The sequence below is a fragment of the Aquila chrysaetos genome, chromosome 13 (genome assembly GCF_900496995.4).
Source record: "Aquila chrysaetos chrysaetos chromosome 13, bAquChr1.4, whole genome shotgun sequence".
NCBI classification, from domain to species: Eukaryota; Metazoa; Chordata; class Aves; order Accipitriformes; family Accipitridae; genus Aquila; species Aquila chrysaetos.
This window is the reverse complement of record NC_044016.1, coordinates 25,500,696-25,518,590: the sequence shown is the minus strand read 5'-3', so window position 1 is coordinate 25,518,590 and position 17,895 is coordinate 25,500,696. Positions and strand designations below refer to the sequence as shown.

The following is a 17,895-nucleotide window of genomic DNA, read 5'->3' as shown; positions in this document are numbered from 1 at the left end:
AGCACTGTATATTCATGGCATTAAAAAACTGCACATCAACAAAGACAAAGAGATGACATCCATATTTAGAACACGCTGAATCACTTGAAGGTATTTCTATTTTGTCACCATGATAGATAATGCATTTTAAAGAAACACCACCTTTTCCAAACACCTAACTTACCTATTCAAAAGCAATGTGCACAAAAGAGGAAGGAGCTTTCCTTCGTATAAGGAAAAAGGTCAAAACTTAAACGCATTCAAAAAAACCAAAGCACACAGTCCCTACAGAGACAGAGTACCATGATACAAGAACCACCCCTATTTCATTCCGTACCTACTCTGAATATGCAAGGGAAAGTATCAAAATAGAAGGAAAGAATTGCTCTGAATTAGGATTACTTTCCCCTCAAAAAGATTTTGGAAAAGTTTCAAGGATACTACTGAGTAGAACTATACATTATACAGATGCATCTTCTATCTGTTAGGTATCTGAGATATAATGATATCTTATGCATATTTTAAACGATATCTCTGAACTGAGTTCTAAAAATTTATGTATGCTCTTTTGACCGAATCATTAACACTGTTTACTGTATTTACATATTTTTCCGGCTTTAACAGCAGATCTCACAGGCAACCAAGCCAAAAAGTAGAAAGAGTTTGCAGCTACTAAGTTTCAGGATCAACACTTAAGAGACACTGTAGGTACATTTCACTTGAAGTTGAGCTGACAAAGCTCAACAGAAAAATAACAATAGAAAACCAAGTTTCAGAAAAGACTATAGGTATATGACTGCAAGAAAGGAAGACAGAAAGAAGCTTATTTCAGTCTGCAGTTTGGTTGAACAAAGCTATTCAAAGCCCTGCCTTTTCTTCCTACATACCATGAATTGGGTGGCAAGATTAAGAATAATTTTATTTGTAAAAGCTGCTTCCTCTTCACGAATGGAATTTATATGGGTTCTTTGCAGATGCATCTAGTCAGAACACAGGACACTGCACTATAAAACTGTATGGCTTGTTTTTAAAAAGTATGGACAAAAGCCATGCCCAGGAAGACTCAGCAAAAGATTGGGTTTTCAGTCACCTCTGAATTTTGATGGTAAAAATCACCCCTGACAACTTAACTGATACTCACATAGACAAAATCACTATTTTCATCTTTCCACATACATGCACGCCTTTACCTCATACATGACTTGTCCTGGGGCCAAGCATTTTCTGTCACCAAATGTTAACTGCAACAGATGTAAACTCACAACGTCACCTTCACTGAAAAAGGTAGAAATTATGACATTTGATTACAAAGCTGCTTTATAGGCCTTGTTATCATTTTATTAGATCTAGACTGACGTTTTCTTGCTGAAAAGAAAAATACCGCTTCCCAAACCATCAGATAACTGGTCACGTGTAGCCGCTATAACACAAAGGAGGACATTTGGACACTAACAGCTTCAGGGGCAAATGCTAACCATACAATTTGAAAGCTTTAATGTGTTGTATGGACTACAAATTGTTGGAAATAGTTCTTCACAGTGAAGAGTTCGCAATCAAAACTGCTTTAAAGCCAAACTTAAAAAGACTGCCACTCTATGAACAGCTGAGCTGATTAAATAGCTTGCTGATGCTGAAAGAGAGATCTTTCTCCCCTTCCCTTCCCACCAAAGTTCCAGCCCCTCTCTTGCACACACACACTGCACCCTTCCACATACTGATTTGGGTCATTAGCCCAGCAGGAAACCATTGACTTTGCTGCTGAACAGTGATCGGTCTCTGCCAGGTCAGCTGACCTGGCTCACAAAGGCTCCAAAGACCGCTGAAGTTGGCACAAGGTAATCCGCAATACTGTCACCTCCCTCCTTTCGGGGCAGCCGGCTGTTATACTGGCACGTTTCGCGCTCGAGATCTGCAGCCCCAACTACCTTTAATGGTATTTTAATACCATGGTGCGAGTACCAAACAAATCGTGAAGCAGTCCTCAAGAAACAAAGGAAATCGTTTAAGAATGCAAGCACAAAAATATAGCCACTGTTGCTTTGCCTTCTTTCAGAAGGTAGGCACTAGTAGGTCCCTCTTCACATCTGTTAAATCCTGTAAAAATTGCATTGTAAGCTTAACACCTTCCATACCTGAGAGAATCTCCCACACAGCTACATAAACAAAACAAATATACATGTATCAACTGTATGTGAACAAAGATACAAAAAAATTTAAATGCATTCAGTGGCTTATAGTAACTTTTTATTCACCTTTCTTGTGTAGACTGAACAGCCCACAAGTAGCAACAATTGCGAGGATCATTCTCAGGCTCTTGAAAAGTAACAGCATAGACAGGAATCCTTCCCCCTTCAAGCTGAGAGTGGTGCCTACATGTTTGGGGAAAAAAAAAAAAAAAGAAAGAAAAAATGAAAAAAAAAAAAAGAGGAAAATGGGGAAAGAGAGAAAAAAAACGGTGAGCCTACGATGGGCCCTAACTGTTTGTAGAAGGGTAGAAGCATCTTCTGAGAAAAGAGCTTATCCTTCCACGCTTATCCTCAAAGTACAGAAGGTCATACTTCCATCTCAGACAAGTGAGTCAAGGAAGCGACTACTTTTTATGCAACAGTCAAGAGCTGAGGAAATTACTGTCCATCAAATGCAATAACCTGGGTTTATATCCTCCTCGGCCTGGGGAGGAAGAACATAAATGGTTACTTCAGCTGCCAGGCAAAAGATTGTTCCTCCTGTTCCAGCCGACTTCAATATTGAACTTAAAATGCAGCCTATCTTCTGAACAAATTTAAGACAGTGCCAAACACAAGTACTTTCTCACTTCTTTACTCGGATGCTATGTAAAGCATTTTTCCTCCAGACTTCTGAACCTTACGTGTACCTTCACAATCTATTCTTGCCACCCAATTAGTCCTCCACTGTCTATTTATGCATCCAACAGTTTCTGGTGAGTCACTGCAGGTTTGCTTAAGCCAATCCCTATCTGAATTTGGTCACATATTTCACGTGTGATTGCCCTTTGGCAGATACAAAATCGTCTCTTAATTTTTCTATTGCTTATAGATTTACATGCCCCTTATCCTCATCTCCCAAGTGTTCCAAGCAAATTTTCATTCACACGCAACGTTGCCTCGGAATGGGTCAGTCCCCTATTTTGGACAAGGCTGACATGTAGGAAAGAATATCTTTTCAGGCACAGACCAGCTATTGATTTTTCATGTCTCGCTAGTTTCATCCTGGACACTTTAAAGAATATTATCACCAAACCCACATTATTAACATACTTAAGCTTCTCAATGTATGCCCTAATTGCAGTAACTGCTTCTGAAAAATCATTCCTAAAATCTGGTTCATCAAAATACACACATTTCCTGGCTTCCCTGAACACTACTGATCGGACAAAGCGTCTTATAAAAGTCAGCTCTATCGCATCCTAAACTGCTTGACGTAACCCAAAGAAGCATGCTTTCCGCAATCCCTTGAGCCACGGGCACAATAAGAAAAACAATCCTAGTCCATTGGGGAGAAGGCGGTCCACTTAATCCATGCATGACTTTTAATAATGATTTTGGAAGAGGATTTCTAAACATTCCAAGATTATACCCAAAATTTCAGTCCCTGAAAAAGTTCTCTTTCATGAACATGCTTCCGTAAGCAAACAGCTGAGACCCCTGCACCTCCGGGCATGGCCAGGTGTAAAGGCCTACTTACTCCCTCTTCAAAGTTTTCATATTCCACAGTGACAGGCAGCCATCTGAAAAACCCACAACGAGCTGATTGCTTCTGCTTATGTAGCACAGGGTTGATATTGCTGTTCCTGAAGGATTTTGTAGTTGAAAGCAGAGATGCCTCCCTTCTCTGGTCACAGTTTCTCTTCTTTGTGGAACTTCAGCAGGAATTCTAGTGACAACTTCTAGATCTACACACACAAAACCACGCCATGAATTAATGTGTTATGCCATTTAGGCTGCATTTTGAACACTGACGTGACAACACGTCTCATCCAATTCTACCGTCCCAGGCAAAATACCCATTTATGCAACGCTTTCTTTTGTATGTTTCCAAAGAACAGAAGAACTCTCTGATCGGACAGGTATTCTCACTCGTATTTTAAAACCGGGTAAAAGCATAACCTTCGTAGACAGATTCTTCCTGGACTCTACAAATCACACGTTTGGGCCTCATGATGAAGCTGTCTGAAGCGACACCAACTCCTGAAGCCACTCTTGAAATAGCCAAAACAGCGTATGCAATCCGAATATGCAAATTAGAGATTTCAGTCATCCAAATGCACGATTTTTGACAAGTCGGATTTATTTTAACAAGCAAGCCTAAAATTTGCCCCAAGTCAATTAACAGAAGCAGAAGAACATTCCCAAGAAATAGGGCGCCGCTGACACAACTTCCTCTCAGGCAGCTGCACTGACTCACGTGGTAAAATTCCTACACCTCACTGGCAAGAATCATAGTGACATACGGATCTTGGTGGCAGGGGGGCATTTATAACATTAGAAGGAGTGTTAAGTCACTCCCATTTTTAATCAGGTCAGGACTATACCATGTCAAACCGCCATCTGTAATCAGCAGTCAGAAATGCCTGCACACTAGTATCTTCCAAGTGGGATGCATATTGTTTATACACAAGTTTTCTTACTCTCAAATTCAAGTTTAAAAACTGCAAGCTTACCCGATGCTTCTATTTCATTCTGACTGCAAGATAAATCATCCAAACAAAGGTCCACCAGAAGTAGATGACCAACATCTGTAGCCACTGCTGCCACTCCAAAGAGCCATCGCAGACTCTGATGTAGGTGCTGAGTGCTCACGCTGGCTCCTCCGTGATTAGTTATGGGTTCTATAGCAGTTACCTACAGGAAAACTGCAAGCTAGCATTTAAGCTGTTTGACAAGCCAAACAGAAATCATTCAAAAGTGAAGCCGGAATTAGCACATCAGAAACAAGAAAGTAAATACAGAGGACCGTAAGACTTAAAAACAAGGCACTGTTTCCAGTTATATCAAGAAAAAAAAAAAAACACCTATACAAAAATCTGTTATTGCCTTCCACTTACTAGATTTCCTACAGTTATTTAACTGAATTAACTTCAACTTCAATGGTGCATTCTATTATTACAGCTTACTAATTTCCATTTCCTACTGAGAAATAATGAACTCTATGAACCCACAGAAGATCAGTTATATGCAAGAAACTTTATCATATTTAAGGGACTTGAGTAAGGAAGACAAAAGTAAATCTCATTCTCCACTGCTCACAGCCCATCAGCACCGTGATACAGTCTATGCCTTCTTTGCCAAACAGGTATTACGATAAATCATGGCTGTCAGTCAGATGAGGCAGCGGTCAAGTTGCATGGTAGACACACCATTTCCACAGGAATGCAACACTTGTAGATGGTGTTGAACGGAGATACCAACTTTGTAAAATTTACAGTAGTCCTCATTTAGAATAAAAATATCAACCAGATAAAGCAAAAAAAGTTTTAAATGCGCACCAGCACTTTTATGAGTGTTAACAAAAGTGTTAAAAGCCAGCCTAAAACAATGGCAAAAAGAACAGCAGCTTATTAGATAAAAAGCTAACTCCAGCTAAGGAAGAAATGCACACTGCTCTTTAACATGTGAAGCAGTCTGCATGCAACTTTATTACAAGGTGGGTGAAGGCAGGCTTTTCAGCACCTGCAAGACATCCCAGGACAATACTGCGTGCTATAGCAGAGATACAAGCACATAGAGACTCCTGCACTAAAGCTAAACAACAAAAGAACATGGGCTATCCTTTAGCCTTCCAAAATGCAACACAATGAAAACAGGAATCCTTATGTCAACAACAAAGTTTTATAGGAAAATAAAACAAAGAAGAGAGCATGACAAGGTAGTCCATTTTTTTATTTATTTTTTTACCTCTAGAGGTGGGGAAAAATAACCAAACCCCTAAGCTCCAAAGTTTTCTCCTCTCCCATATCAAGCACTTGCTATGACTACACTGCCTGGCAATCTACTACAGCATTTACCTTTCACCTCGGTCACAAGAATTCTAATCTTAGAAGCACCTACAGTAACGTAGACAGCTTTATTTTGTTTCAGGTTTCCTATAAATCGAATTAAAATTCCAATCTTCTCTGCTACTCAAAGGACTATCAAAAGCGTTTTGATTATTCAAATTCTTGCTGCTCCAAGTCTTGATGACTGTTATGAGGAAAGCAGAAATATTGTACATATTTTGCTGCAGAATTAGCCAAAGTTCAAGTGCTGCTTCTAACTTCTTTTAAGATTTTTTTCTGTTGTACAACTGGCACCAAATGAATCTTTTCCAGTTTTGCATACAGTCTTCCAAAAAAAATTCCCAGTTTTAACACTTCAGTTTTCCACGTAGAAACTCCTGAAACAGCATATTTTTCCATTGCGCTATGCACTGGCTTTTCCTATTCTCCTAGACTACTGCCAACTCATTCTGGGAATGAACAAAGCAAGCTTTTCTCAGCTCACTGAATCTGAATGCTACCCTTCTGCCTCATACAAACCAGGAAAATTTGTGAAAATACCGCTCAATAGTTCTGAAACATACAACCATTATAAAGCAATTTCATATAATTAATGTTTTAAATTCAGATATGCTTCTACTAGACTCCAATCCAAATAATACTCCATTAACATTTTCACTTTTCTGCTACGTTTCACATGTATATCTGGAGGGCAATGAGAGATGCTCTCACAAAAAAAAAAAAAAAAAAAAAAAAAATTATGCCAAAATTCTTTCTAAGCTTGTGAGTTTGGTTTTTTTAACTCATTCCTTCACTCTCTGAATGACTACACAGCTACTCTCACACTAAAAGGCAGTCATACAGTCACTTTAAACACCCTGCATTAATACACTGGTGGCTTGACACCTTGAACCACAGTTACTCTAATTTAGCATTAACCTGTAAAACTTAGTTGTTCACAGAAGGTAATTCCTGGACTGTTTTCCATGTGGGTATAAGGTGCTCATTAAAGCCTTAAAACAGTAACAACAAAAACTGTGGACAGTGATGTTAAGAATAGATCTGCATTTTAGTTTTAAAAATAATCAGTGTGAAAATCAGAGAAACATTCAGGCAGATTAAAAGCGCATATTATGTAATGTAGAATTGGGAAGTATGAGTTGCAGAATAAATTCAAAACAAACGGACAGTGGCCAAGTGCAAGTTTTACCTACTTGTTTTTCCTTACCCTTATTGCCACTCACAACTTCGAAGTTAACAGTCCAACTAGCAATACCTGTGTCCTGTCTATGCTGACCTACCTAATCTAATAGCAAAAAGACAGGAAGCAAAATGAAAGCAACAGACCAAACATGCCTGTCATCAGGAGCATTTGGGGCATAAGAGCAAAAATTCAGACAAGCTTTGGCTTTATTCCAAAATTCATAACCTTTATCGCTCAACAGCCAACTTTACTCCCCAAGGCTTATTCATATTTTCTCCTGAACAATATTTTTGTGCTATAGAAAAACTCCCTAATACAACTGGTAACTACATTCAATTTCAAATCCCTTCTGCAGACACAAATTCAATATGTGACTTGATGCTTCTTAACCTTTCCTCTTCCTATTCCCACCTTACTTAGTTTTAATACATAAAACTTAACAAAGCTATGTCATTTTTCACAAACACAATTTACTTATTGATTATATGCTTTTGTCAGCACACAGCTTGCCTTTCCATGTAAAACTCTAAGACTTATCAAGGTGACAGGCAAACTAACACAGTGCAGCACCAAACCAACTCATATCTTTAGAAATTACCACAATACAAATGCTTACTACTAGTAATCACACTGCACCATTACAAACAAACAAAACTCCCCCTGTATTCTAGCAATTCAAGCCAAATAAAGTTATGGAAAGCCAAGTAATAAATAAGTATTTATTTGTTGCAGATTCTAAGCTGATAAAAAAACAGTATAGTGAATCTTCATGTTCTATTAACTTCCACTGATTCTTGTTTACATTAAGATAATGAGGCCAGGGGACATTACATCGTTGGAGTTCCTGGGTTATAGAAGACAGAAAAAATTAGTAACATTCCACCAGACTCTCCCATCTACGCAAACACAATATTCAATAAGCAGAGATTCAAGGACTGCAGATTGAAAGTCAATCTTCCAACAACCCGTCAGGTGACTCCCTAACGGCTCTTTTTTCCTATCCTAAGTCAACATAAAAATCTGTTCTGCTCTAAAGCCACCCGCTTGCCAGTCTGAGATTCAGGGGAATGTGTCTAAGTCATTTACAGCACAACTATGCAAGTTTCAGATATTTTAAAGACAGTATTTCTAACATATATAGAAATCAAGCATTTAGGAAGTGTATGTTACAGACACGGGGAACAGCGGGGGTTTTTTTTCTTTTTCACTCTGGCCCAAAAAAGATAGTTCTCAATGCCTTTTTGTGGCAGTGGAGAATTAGGTAACTATGTGCTCTACCATGAACCCAGAAAACTTGTTTTACGATCAGTAAGCTCAAAAGATAACGGTACCGTTAAGCCCAAGAGTTTGCACCAAGGCTCTCTTGACTGGATACTCTGAAGTGACAGTATGCACTAATGCAAGATAGAAAAAATACCGCCTACAAAGAGACGCTCCAAAGCTTCTCCTGAAACAGGATTATGCAGCACCTGACAACGCAAAAGCTTCGTTCCTCCGATTAAAGTGTACGTACCCTTCCTGGGAGAACAACTGCTTTAACCACTCTCGATATTCCAAGGTCGTACAGACAGAGAACACTTCCCTCTGCTTCTTCCAACCCAACCAGCAGTCCCGTTCTCTTCTGCCAGGAAAAATCCTTTACCACGCGAATGGTGGGAGGCTGTTTATTTACCCCACGGAAACGGTAAGCAGAGCGCCGCTCTCCCGTCACGGAGTTCACTACCTCCAGTTGAGGACCGCACGCCAACCATGCCAAGCCATTTCTCCCTGTAAGAGAAAAGAAAGCTGACTAAAGCAAATTTACAATACGAGATTGAAAACAACCGAAAAATCACAGCCACTGCCCCTTTCCTTCAATAAAAGTACCCAAAAGGGAAGACCAACTTACCTAGCTGTGGTCAATTATTTAAAATCACCCACTGAAATCCTCCAGCACTACCTCTTAATATTAACAACCTTATTATTTTGCATTTCTACTTGTCATTCCCGCACTGAAGGATTCTGACTGTTTGGGATGAAGATGACAACGTATTGATCTAGAGTCTTCATCCCATATTCGGCTTGTTTTGGCTAGAAATCGTCTAAATACATACGGGAATACGAGTCTTAAAGCATACTTCAAAGATAACAAACCTAAACCAATTCATTTCTAGTTTATTCATTTCACTTGACACATGCCTACTTGGGGCAGGGATTTGGACGGCAGCAAGACATTATCGTAAAATGGGCACTGCATGAGTAAATCTAATCTTTTACACGGGCTGATGACAGAAAGAATTTAACACATTTTGTTTCACTGAACAAACTCGGAGGAAGTATTAACTCAATTACTGCACTTTCAGTCAGGTAGATGGATTCTAGCTGGTCTAACAGAAGCCTAGACAAACAGATAGGCACCCAGCTAGCTCTACTTGCGGGTCCCCTAGAAAGTCAACTACCTAATCTGCTTCGCCACTTTCAGCAGCTCTCCCCGGGTACTCATCTGCACCCTATTAAATACGTTGGAAATATGGCTGCAGCGCTTAACAGTGTTATCCTCTTCCTTTGCCGTTTGTATTCAGACTAGGAAAAGAAAAAGCGGGGGGGGTGCCTCTGTAACGTTGTAGAAGAACTAGTTCGGCATGTGGTGTCATGATGGTCATAGAGCTTGAGCTGGTACAAATAAAGAAGGCCCCAAACAACGCTATTACTTTTTTGAAAACTGCCTTTTATTTAATTAAAAATTGAGTGACCATGACATTGAGGAAGGCCCGCTGACTCAGCATGCTTACGTAAATTATTTTAATAGCACAAGATTGGTGAAGGTTGCTGTAATTTCAAAGTTTAACTATACTAAGGTTTTAATATTAGCATTTTTAATAGTTAAAACTTCCTTCCTGTTCTCTCGAAACCTGATGCATCTTAACAGCACCAGCCTGACACAGCCGATACTGTGCCCCTGTGCTTCAGGTAACCTCCAGGCAATAATAACTTCAGACCAAGACCAAATTTAAAGGAGAATGCTCACCTCCAGAAAACTTCCCGCTCAGCACAGAACCTGGGGTTATCTCACCTTCCCCAAGTGCCTGAGTAGTCACCTCTGGAAACTGCAGCAGACTGCTCGTTACCTGAGCCAATAGGTGTTGCATTCTTCACTGTAAATAAAGAAAAAAATGCAAAAATAGACTCATGTCAGCCATAACTGTTTTTGAGATTGACAGAAGTTTCATCAGTATGCCGCAAATAATCTCCTATACAGCTCCTGTACCTCTTTTCCTTAAAAAAATGGCACTCAGGACAGTTTTTGATCTCACAGCAGAGCAAAAAGAGAATCCTTTTACTTTTCTAATGCCTATGAGATCACCAACAAAAAGTGACACAGGGGTATTGATAAGGTAAATAACAGGAAAAAAAACCAACACACCGAGTTCAAGTCTACTCAGACAGGTTAGTAAGATGCGATCCGAGAAAAAGCGTATTTCAATTAGCGCTGCAGTAAGAGGTATGAGTTTCCATTTGTCCTTGCTCTTGATTTTGTACCTCGTTATTTATTGCCAATTGTCTTCTAGTAGATTTCAGGCATCATTTGTGTCTCGTTCACTTTTTGTCTGTTTATTTTGAACTTTAAGGAATACTAACTTCTTAACTACCTTCACTCTCAAACTCTTCCAGAAAACGTACTGTTGATGTTTCCACATGACAAGCAATACACACTTTCATAGCTCATCAGTTGGAAAGTAGTTTTCCATACACTTATCACCTGAACATAACACAGCACCTTAAAACACAGATTCTTTTCTACACTTAAATCCCCATATTCCTTATTCCAGTCCTTTCCTTCCTATTGCCAGTCCTTATCACATCTCTGCGGTATTTTACAAAAACTTCGAGGCCTTTCAGTTTCCACACCTCTATCGGTCCTCCACAGACAGTTCACATTTCACTATGTCAAGACAGATTTTTTTTCGGGGGGGAACTTAAAAGCTCAAGTGACTTACAAGATTCAATAGGAGGCTAAATAAGAGATATTCCACACACATGGAAATACAAACTACTTTAGCTCACTACGTTTTGCAAATTCTATGGGTTATTGAAAAAGCCTCCGGAAGACAAGACAGGTTCAGGTATCTCTTCAAATAGCACTGCTTTCTCCACGGAGTCTCAGAAGGAAGATATTCTACGTAGCTCACTATTCCTGGGCGTTACACATGCTGACCAACTCGGGCCATCAAACAGAACCCTTACCCTATGCCACAAACCAGTACAGCCAGCCACTTCAATGGGCACACAAAGCCTATTGCATTAACTGTAGCACACATGTTCTCCTGCAAACAAAGTTTCATGGTTGCTTCTTCCAGCGTGCACTAATAACCTATTTTCCTTACGGCATAGGAGGTTACAGCTAGTTCTGAAGACCAGAGTCTGGGAGCAACACAAAGTTATTAAAGGGAAACGCTTATAAATAATACCATTTATACAAATTGTACTTCTGTGGAGAAAGGTTATGCTCTAAAGCCTGGGCATTGGAATCTACTACATTTCAGGTCACAAGCACTCTATCTGAGAACACGTTCCAGTATCTTCTGCCAGCATGAAAACAACGAGCGCGTGAAACACAGGCAGTGTAAGCCAGGGTCCCGCACTAAGCGCAAGTCAACCTTTGGAAAAAAAGGTTGCCGATGGCAAAGCCAGTATTGCAGGACGCTGCTGCTGCAGCCAGCCAGCCTGACCACCCTGCCAGCATTCACAACTAGCACAGGTCAAGTTCCAAGTGGGACAACTCATTTGCAGTAGTTTTCTCGCGTTTGCTTTTTGGTACTTGTCAGCCTTTCACAGTGACAGCGGGATGAACTTTTGCACTGCATCCAGAGGCTCCAGAGAGTAAAAAGCCCCACAATTTGACCAGCCTTCCGGCTCAGTTTAATTGCAATGATTTAATCAATACGTTTTATGAGTAACCCATAATACCAAATACAAATACAGATCGATTGGGTCGGTGAATAGCATCTTTCAAAGGCCTTCAACGTCCAACTGTTTTGATAGGTGCCTTCAGCAATACCGTGACGCTGAATAAGAAAGGAGGAATGACCCGAGAAGATTATCACGAGAAGAAATTTCAGAGGAGGAAGAACAAGAGTCACCCTGCGTCACCCTGCCCTTGCCACTGCCTACCGGGACAGGCCAAGAGCACAGAACTTTGCGTGGCCAAATCGCACATCAAATTTTAAGATACTCTGCTGGGGAGAGTTGAGTGTAAAAACAAACCACTCACCACCCCAAACTCCCCACCAAATCAGAAAGAATTCTTCTCTGGTGGAAAGCTCACACCTTGACACAGGGTACTCCTGCCTACAGCACACATCAAATGTGCTTATCAGTCCCATACCACCGCTAAGAACCATCAAATACGTAACACTCCAACGCCCGGACCATTCATGGAACTTCAAATTTAATTCCGCTGCAGTTATTAACTGCGTATAAAAGCACGTGAAAACGCTAGACCATCAGCCATGCCCAGGTTTCCTCCAGTACGCCAATGGGCATTTGAAACATTTTGTTCCTAGACATCTGGCTTGGCAATACGGAACTAGGAAGATAAACTCCATAATAAAGCCTGAACTGTATATACGGTGACCTGGCTATTAAGATGTTTTACTCGCATCATTCTGCTAAGTCAAACCAAGGATTACTGGCAAATCCACACAGTGGGAAAATAGTTAGGTAGAACTAGCTTAAAGGCATGAAGCCTCTCCTTTAAGAGAGATATCCAACACTAACTGCATTTCTGCTCTCTTTGAAAACAACAACTACAGTCACATTCCTCCTTCTGCCTGGTAGAAAACAGATCAGTGCAAAACGCCACAGGCCTACTCCATCTTCAGGAGAAAGCCAGAATCCAACCTCCCAGCTGTATCCTACACCAAAGTGGTCTGCGTACAAGTTGCCAAAATTACCATTCTTCTTCACCCTTGCTACTTATGACCTCTAAACATCATGAACTGTTTCCAAAGAAAGGAACACGCCACAAGTCATAGACTGATGACAGATTTCTGGATTAAAAATCCCCAGGAAAAAGAAAAAAAAAAATTGAGAAATTACATGTTCAAGCGGAATCACATACAGCCAAGCTGAGTTCTGCGATGTCAGTTCTGACTGGTGGTAGTACAGGAAAATCAAAGGCCAACAATGTTACAGGCTTACTGAAGAAAAAGCTAAAAATACGCTCAGTCACAGAGGAAGATACGGTTTCACAAAACACGTTGCCTTCACTGCCACCAGGAGAGAGGCCTTGCTGCCGCCTCCCATCTCTCCATCTGCTCCTTTGTTCTACTGCTGTATTCCTGTGGCTTACCTTGCACTGACTTGAGCACTTTTTAGAGCACTTGCCTAAGCAGACGGGAAACGAACCCAGAAAAGTAGATAGTTTTCCAGCAGCTCAGAGAGTTAAACTGGCTTGCAGAGAGAACTAGCAAGCATGAAAGTTGGCACAAGGAAGGAGGCAGGACAGTGCATTGGGAAGAAGGAGAAGGAATTTGTCCGTCTCCATTTTGTGGCAGTAAGCCGTTATGCTAGCTCACACACGTGTGAAACTACACACGCAGTTTGCAAGGAGAGCTAAAGAACCCTTTCCTTTTAGAAAGGACACCCCCCGAGACACAGTCAGTCAACTTTTAACTCCCTCGTGCACGTAGAGACTCACTGTCTCACTGAGAAAGGCTGCAGCTGACAGGCGTCATTCTTTCATTCAGCCAGATGTGGAAGCTAAAGCGATTTCAGGGAAGTGCGACCTGAAATGGTGATCAGAGAACGGACAACAGTGTGCGACACGATTCAGGTCACATTTTCCAAGGAAACAGGACAAAGAGTGGGAAGAAGCCAAAGAAGAAGAAATGGAAGAAAAACTAAGTTCTTCTGAGAAAAACAGCATCCACTTTGTTGAATAACAGGTAACGATGACAATGACAGAATTCTTTGAATTATTATTAACGACTGGTTCAATGACATTTTCCCCAGAAAAGCAGGAGGCAGCTCACAAGCGCTGGAGGAGCAGTAGATGGAAAAGACACTTTCTGCACCTTAGCAGTCGGGTTCAGTGAATTTGCACTTTGCCATATTTTACTCCTGCCGAAAGAGGATTTAGTGAGTGAGTTAGCAGGTGATTTTGTGAGTACCACCGGGTCATTCCTTTCCCACTTAGGCAGAAACACACCCCCCCCGCCCCGATGCTTTAGGCAACAACCCTACATTTAATCCAAAGCCTAAGTTCTAGTCTAAAAAGCCACTAGCATAACAGAGACGGTCTGTATCGGAACTCCACAACCAGGCTCATTTCACTCAAGTGCAGCCTACAGATTCTCTTGCAGAGTTTGTACGGATGCTCCACAAGCCCAAATCTACAGCAGAAGGCGAGAAGAAGGAAGAATTTCAGCTCTCTGTCCCAACAACCCCCAACAGCTAAGACCACAGATTTGACTTCCCTTCAAATGAAAACACAAACAAAACCAACACAGCTCAGAATTTGACACTGGAGCCAGTTTACCCAGCCACCTCCTATGGTTATTCTCTAACACGACCATACTTTCATTCGAGAGTTGCAGCCCCTGTCTAACGTGCCTAAGCTAGCAAAAGTTCCTAAAGTCCCTTCTGAACTTATGCTCTTTTTACATCGCTTGGCGTACCTGGACAGACAGATGTAGGTGCTAAGTGTCTCAGTACAGAACACACACGCAGCCTTCCTAAGAGAGGGAGACAGCAGCTGACATTTCCAGCGTACTACACCGGTGTGCCATCGCACCGGTGCTTGCCCCTCCCAGCACAAATTCTAGAATCACAGAATCACAAGGAAGAGAACTTCCAGAAGTTCTCTTCTGGAAGAAGAAGGCCTTCCAGAATCACTGGAGGTCATCTGGTCCAACCCCCTGCTCAAGCAGGGTCACCTAGAGCAGCCTGCCCAGCACCACGTCCAGACGGCTTCTGAGTATCTAGCTCTGAAACATACTTGGACAAACCGCAACCTGACAAGCCGAACCGCAAAAACATTGGCAACACGTGCAACAGGCCCAGGCTTTTGGTGACTCTCTCCCACCAATTTAACTAATTCTCTCCACCACACAGGTGAAAAAATACCACACCAGCAAAGGCTTGTCACCATTACTTCTCTAAAACGGTATCCAACAGCTTGCTAGGGAGAAGACACAAAACTAATAGAAGCCCGATTAAGTTCATTTCACCGTCTTAAAAAAGCAAACCCCAGGCAAATCAATGCAGGAAAACGAGCTGACGCAGTAAGTGGATGAGGAGCTGTCCTCAGCAGAACAGGATACAGTCCTGTGTGCCCAAACACCTGTGACAGCTGCCAGCCAAGACTGATACCATCATCCAGACCGATGGGCCTAAGGCGGCACTTCAACTACCACCTTTAGCCGTACACCCTACACGCGGTTCAGCATTCCCGACAGAATTCAGCCCCTGAATTTCCCCTAGTTTTACCAAACACGATCAGCAAGCAATTACTAGAGCTGAAGGACTGACTCCACGCTTCCTTCTATTGGCAGAAGCTCCAGACCTCGAGTCAGGAAGAAATCAAGCACTTTTGTTTAAGTCAGCAACTTTGCTGCGTGATGCATGCTTCATGCAAAAATCAAGAGACCCCCACAAAACGCGCTGGATTCCTGTAAAGCTCTGCTCTCCCCATTAAACCCAGCCCTCTTCCCACGATCAATCGCCGCTCCATGCAGAGAGCCAATTTCCCGCCTCCTCCTGGAAAACGACACCGAAAAGGGGGGGAGGGGGTAAGAAAATCACTATAGAGAAAAGAAAAACCCTCCGAAAAAGTGACCGAAGGAGCGAGAGGCGGGGGCGTCCGCCGGCCGGGCGGCGGGTGTCCGGGCAGAAGAGAAGGCTCCCGGCGGCTGCCGCCCCATCTCCCACGCCCCCCAGCCTCTGACGGCCGCCTCCCGGCTGCGGAGCCTCGCACGCCGCCTCCGCCACCGCCGCCTCCCATGTGCGCTGCCCAGGCCGCGCCGCCGGCCGCCCCCGCCGCTGCCGGGCCACGTGCGGCGGGGCAAGGCGCCACCGGCCAGGGGGTCACTTACATAAGGGGCCGGCCGACGGCGGCCGGGCCCGCCCAGGGGCCCCACCGGGCCCGCGCTGCGCCAGCGGCGGCCGAGCCGGCCTAGCCGCCTCAGGAGCGGCCGGTATCTGCTGGTAGGGCGGGGGGGAAGGCAGGCAGGCCGGCCCGGAGGCCGGCCCGCCGGCCGGCCGGGGTCGCCACCGCCACCTCCGCCGCCTTCTCTCCGCGCCGCTCCCTCCTGCCCGCCCCCCCCCCAGCCCGTTTTTTCCCCCGTACGTGCCGATGAGGGCGGCGGCATCTCCCGCAGCGGCTGCGGTAGCCTCCGCCTGCCCGGCCGCGCCACACGGGGCTCCTGCGCCACAGAGTGCGCCCCGTTCCGCGCTCGGTTCCTGCTCTGCCGCGCGCGCGCCCCGTTCCGTGCCGCGCCGCTCCCCTCCCCCCACGCGCGGCACCCACCTCGCTCGCTCACCCGCCGCGCGGGGGGCGGGGCGGCGGAGTTCTCGCGAGACCTGCCGCGGCCACCGCGGGAATTTTCAAATTCTCGGGACACGGCCCCGGGCGGTGGCCGCCCCCGGACTACGTGTCCCAGCGTGCCGCCAGCCGCTTCCCGCCCCGGCTCCTTCCGGTGCGGGCCGGCCTCGCGCGGTGCACGCCGGGAACTGTAGTTTCTGGCCTAGTGGGGCGCCCGTCTCTTTAGCGGGTTGTAGCGGGGGCAGCAGTCTGCCTCGGGTCCCAGCGGCCACCTCAGCCGCCGGGGAGCCTGGAAGGGGGGCGATCCCACGGCCCACAGGGAGCACTCCCACCCACAGCAAAACCACATGCCCTGCAGAGCCCGCTCTCGGCCCCCAGCACCTCACCCTGTGGGGCCGGGCCCTGTCCCACTAAGAGGGAACTTACCATGGCAGGGAGATGGCCTGGTCGGGCCAGCCCTGCCTACGGGTGTCCCTCTCATCGCAGGGAGCACCTGTCCCCCTTGGGGCACTTGGTTGCTGCTGAAAATGGGTTTCAGAGGAGCTCGGTCTTCCCCAGGCATGAGGCCCTGCTGGCAGGGCAGCATCCCTCGCCACTGGGCTCCACTCTCGGCAAGCTTAGCCTGGAAATTGAACTCTTCACTAGTAGTTTGCAGGCTTCATTTGTGGTTTTTTACACCTCATTACACACTCTTGCCAGCACAGCTGTTTCAGCAACAACTACAATCTTGGCAGTGTCAGTGAAAACTCGGGAGAAGATGCAGCCATATTGCAGTGAAGCTTAAGCCTGGTACCAGCGTGTGAGGTGTCTGTAAAGGTGGTGGTTCTGTATTAACATCCTTCAGCAGTCTGAATGGGGTTTACACCAGAAGTATTTGCTCGTAGAACATGCTAAGTGCCAATGAGAAGAGGACTTTGTACATCTTGTAAATAAGCAGGTTTCCAGGCATGCTGGATTCCTGGTCTCCAGTGTATTTCAGTTGTTCCTACTTGATTGTAAAGGTCTAAACAGCAAGGAAGCAGAAACATAGCTAGACACTAATGAAATAATACTGGCAATTAAAAATACTTGAGGTAGTTTAGCTCTAGACATTAGACAAAATTTTAGCTAAAAAAATACCCATATGGCAGCATAAATAAGCATTTCTCTGCAAATAGAAACCATGATTATCTCATGCATTCACCACTGAAGAGA

At 44.0% G+C, this 17,895-nt stretch overlaps 1 protein-coding gene across 7 annotated transcripts in view; it reads right to left on the bottom strand.

The window, feature by feature from the left end:
* Nucleotides 1–16,807, bottom strand: part of AHCTF1 (AT-hook containing transcription factor 1) — a 51,092-nt gene extending 34,285 nt beyond the window's left edge. For 4 of the 7 annotated variants that reach the window (XM_030034590.2, XM_041128280.1, XM_030034593.2 and 1 more), the window contains exons 1-7: nucleotides 16,511–16,669; nucleotides 10,186–10,312; nucleotides 8,692–8,945; nucleotides 4,661–4,841; nucleotides 3,685–3,892; nucleotides 2,232–2,348; nucleotides 1,170–1,254 (exon numbers count right to left, since the gene is read on the bottom strand). In XM_030034590.2, the coding sequence (XP_029890450.1) occupies nucleotides 1,170–1,254; nucleotides 2,232–2,348; nucleotides 3,685–3,892; nucleotides 4,661–4,841; nucleotides 8,692–8,945; nucleotides 10,186–10,306 (966 nt within the window). In that variant the 5' untranslated portion in view covers nucleotides 10,307–10,312; nucleotides 16,511–16,669. The other 3 variants (XM_030034591.2, XM_030034592.2, XM_041128279.1) reach the window with 3 other exon arrangements.
* Between the last annotated feature and the right edge of the window lie 1,088 nt (nucleotides 16,808–17,895).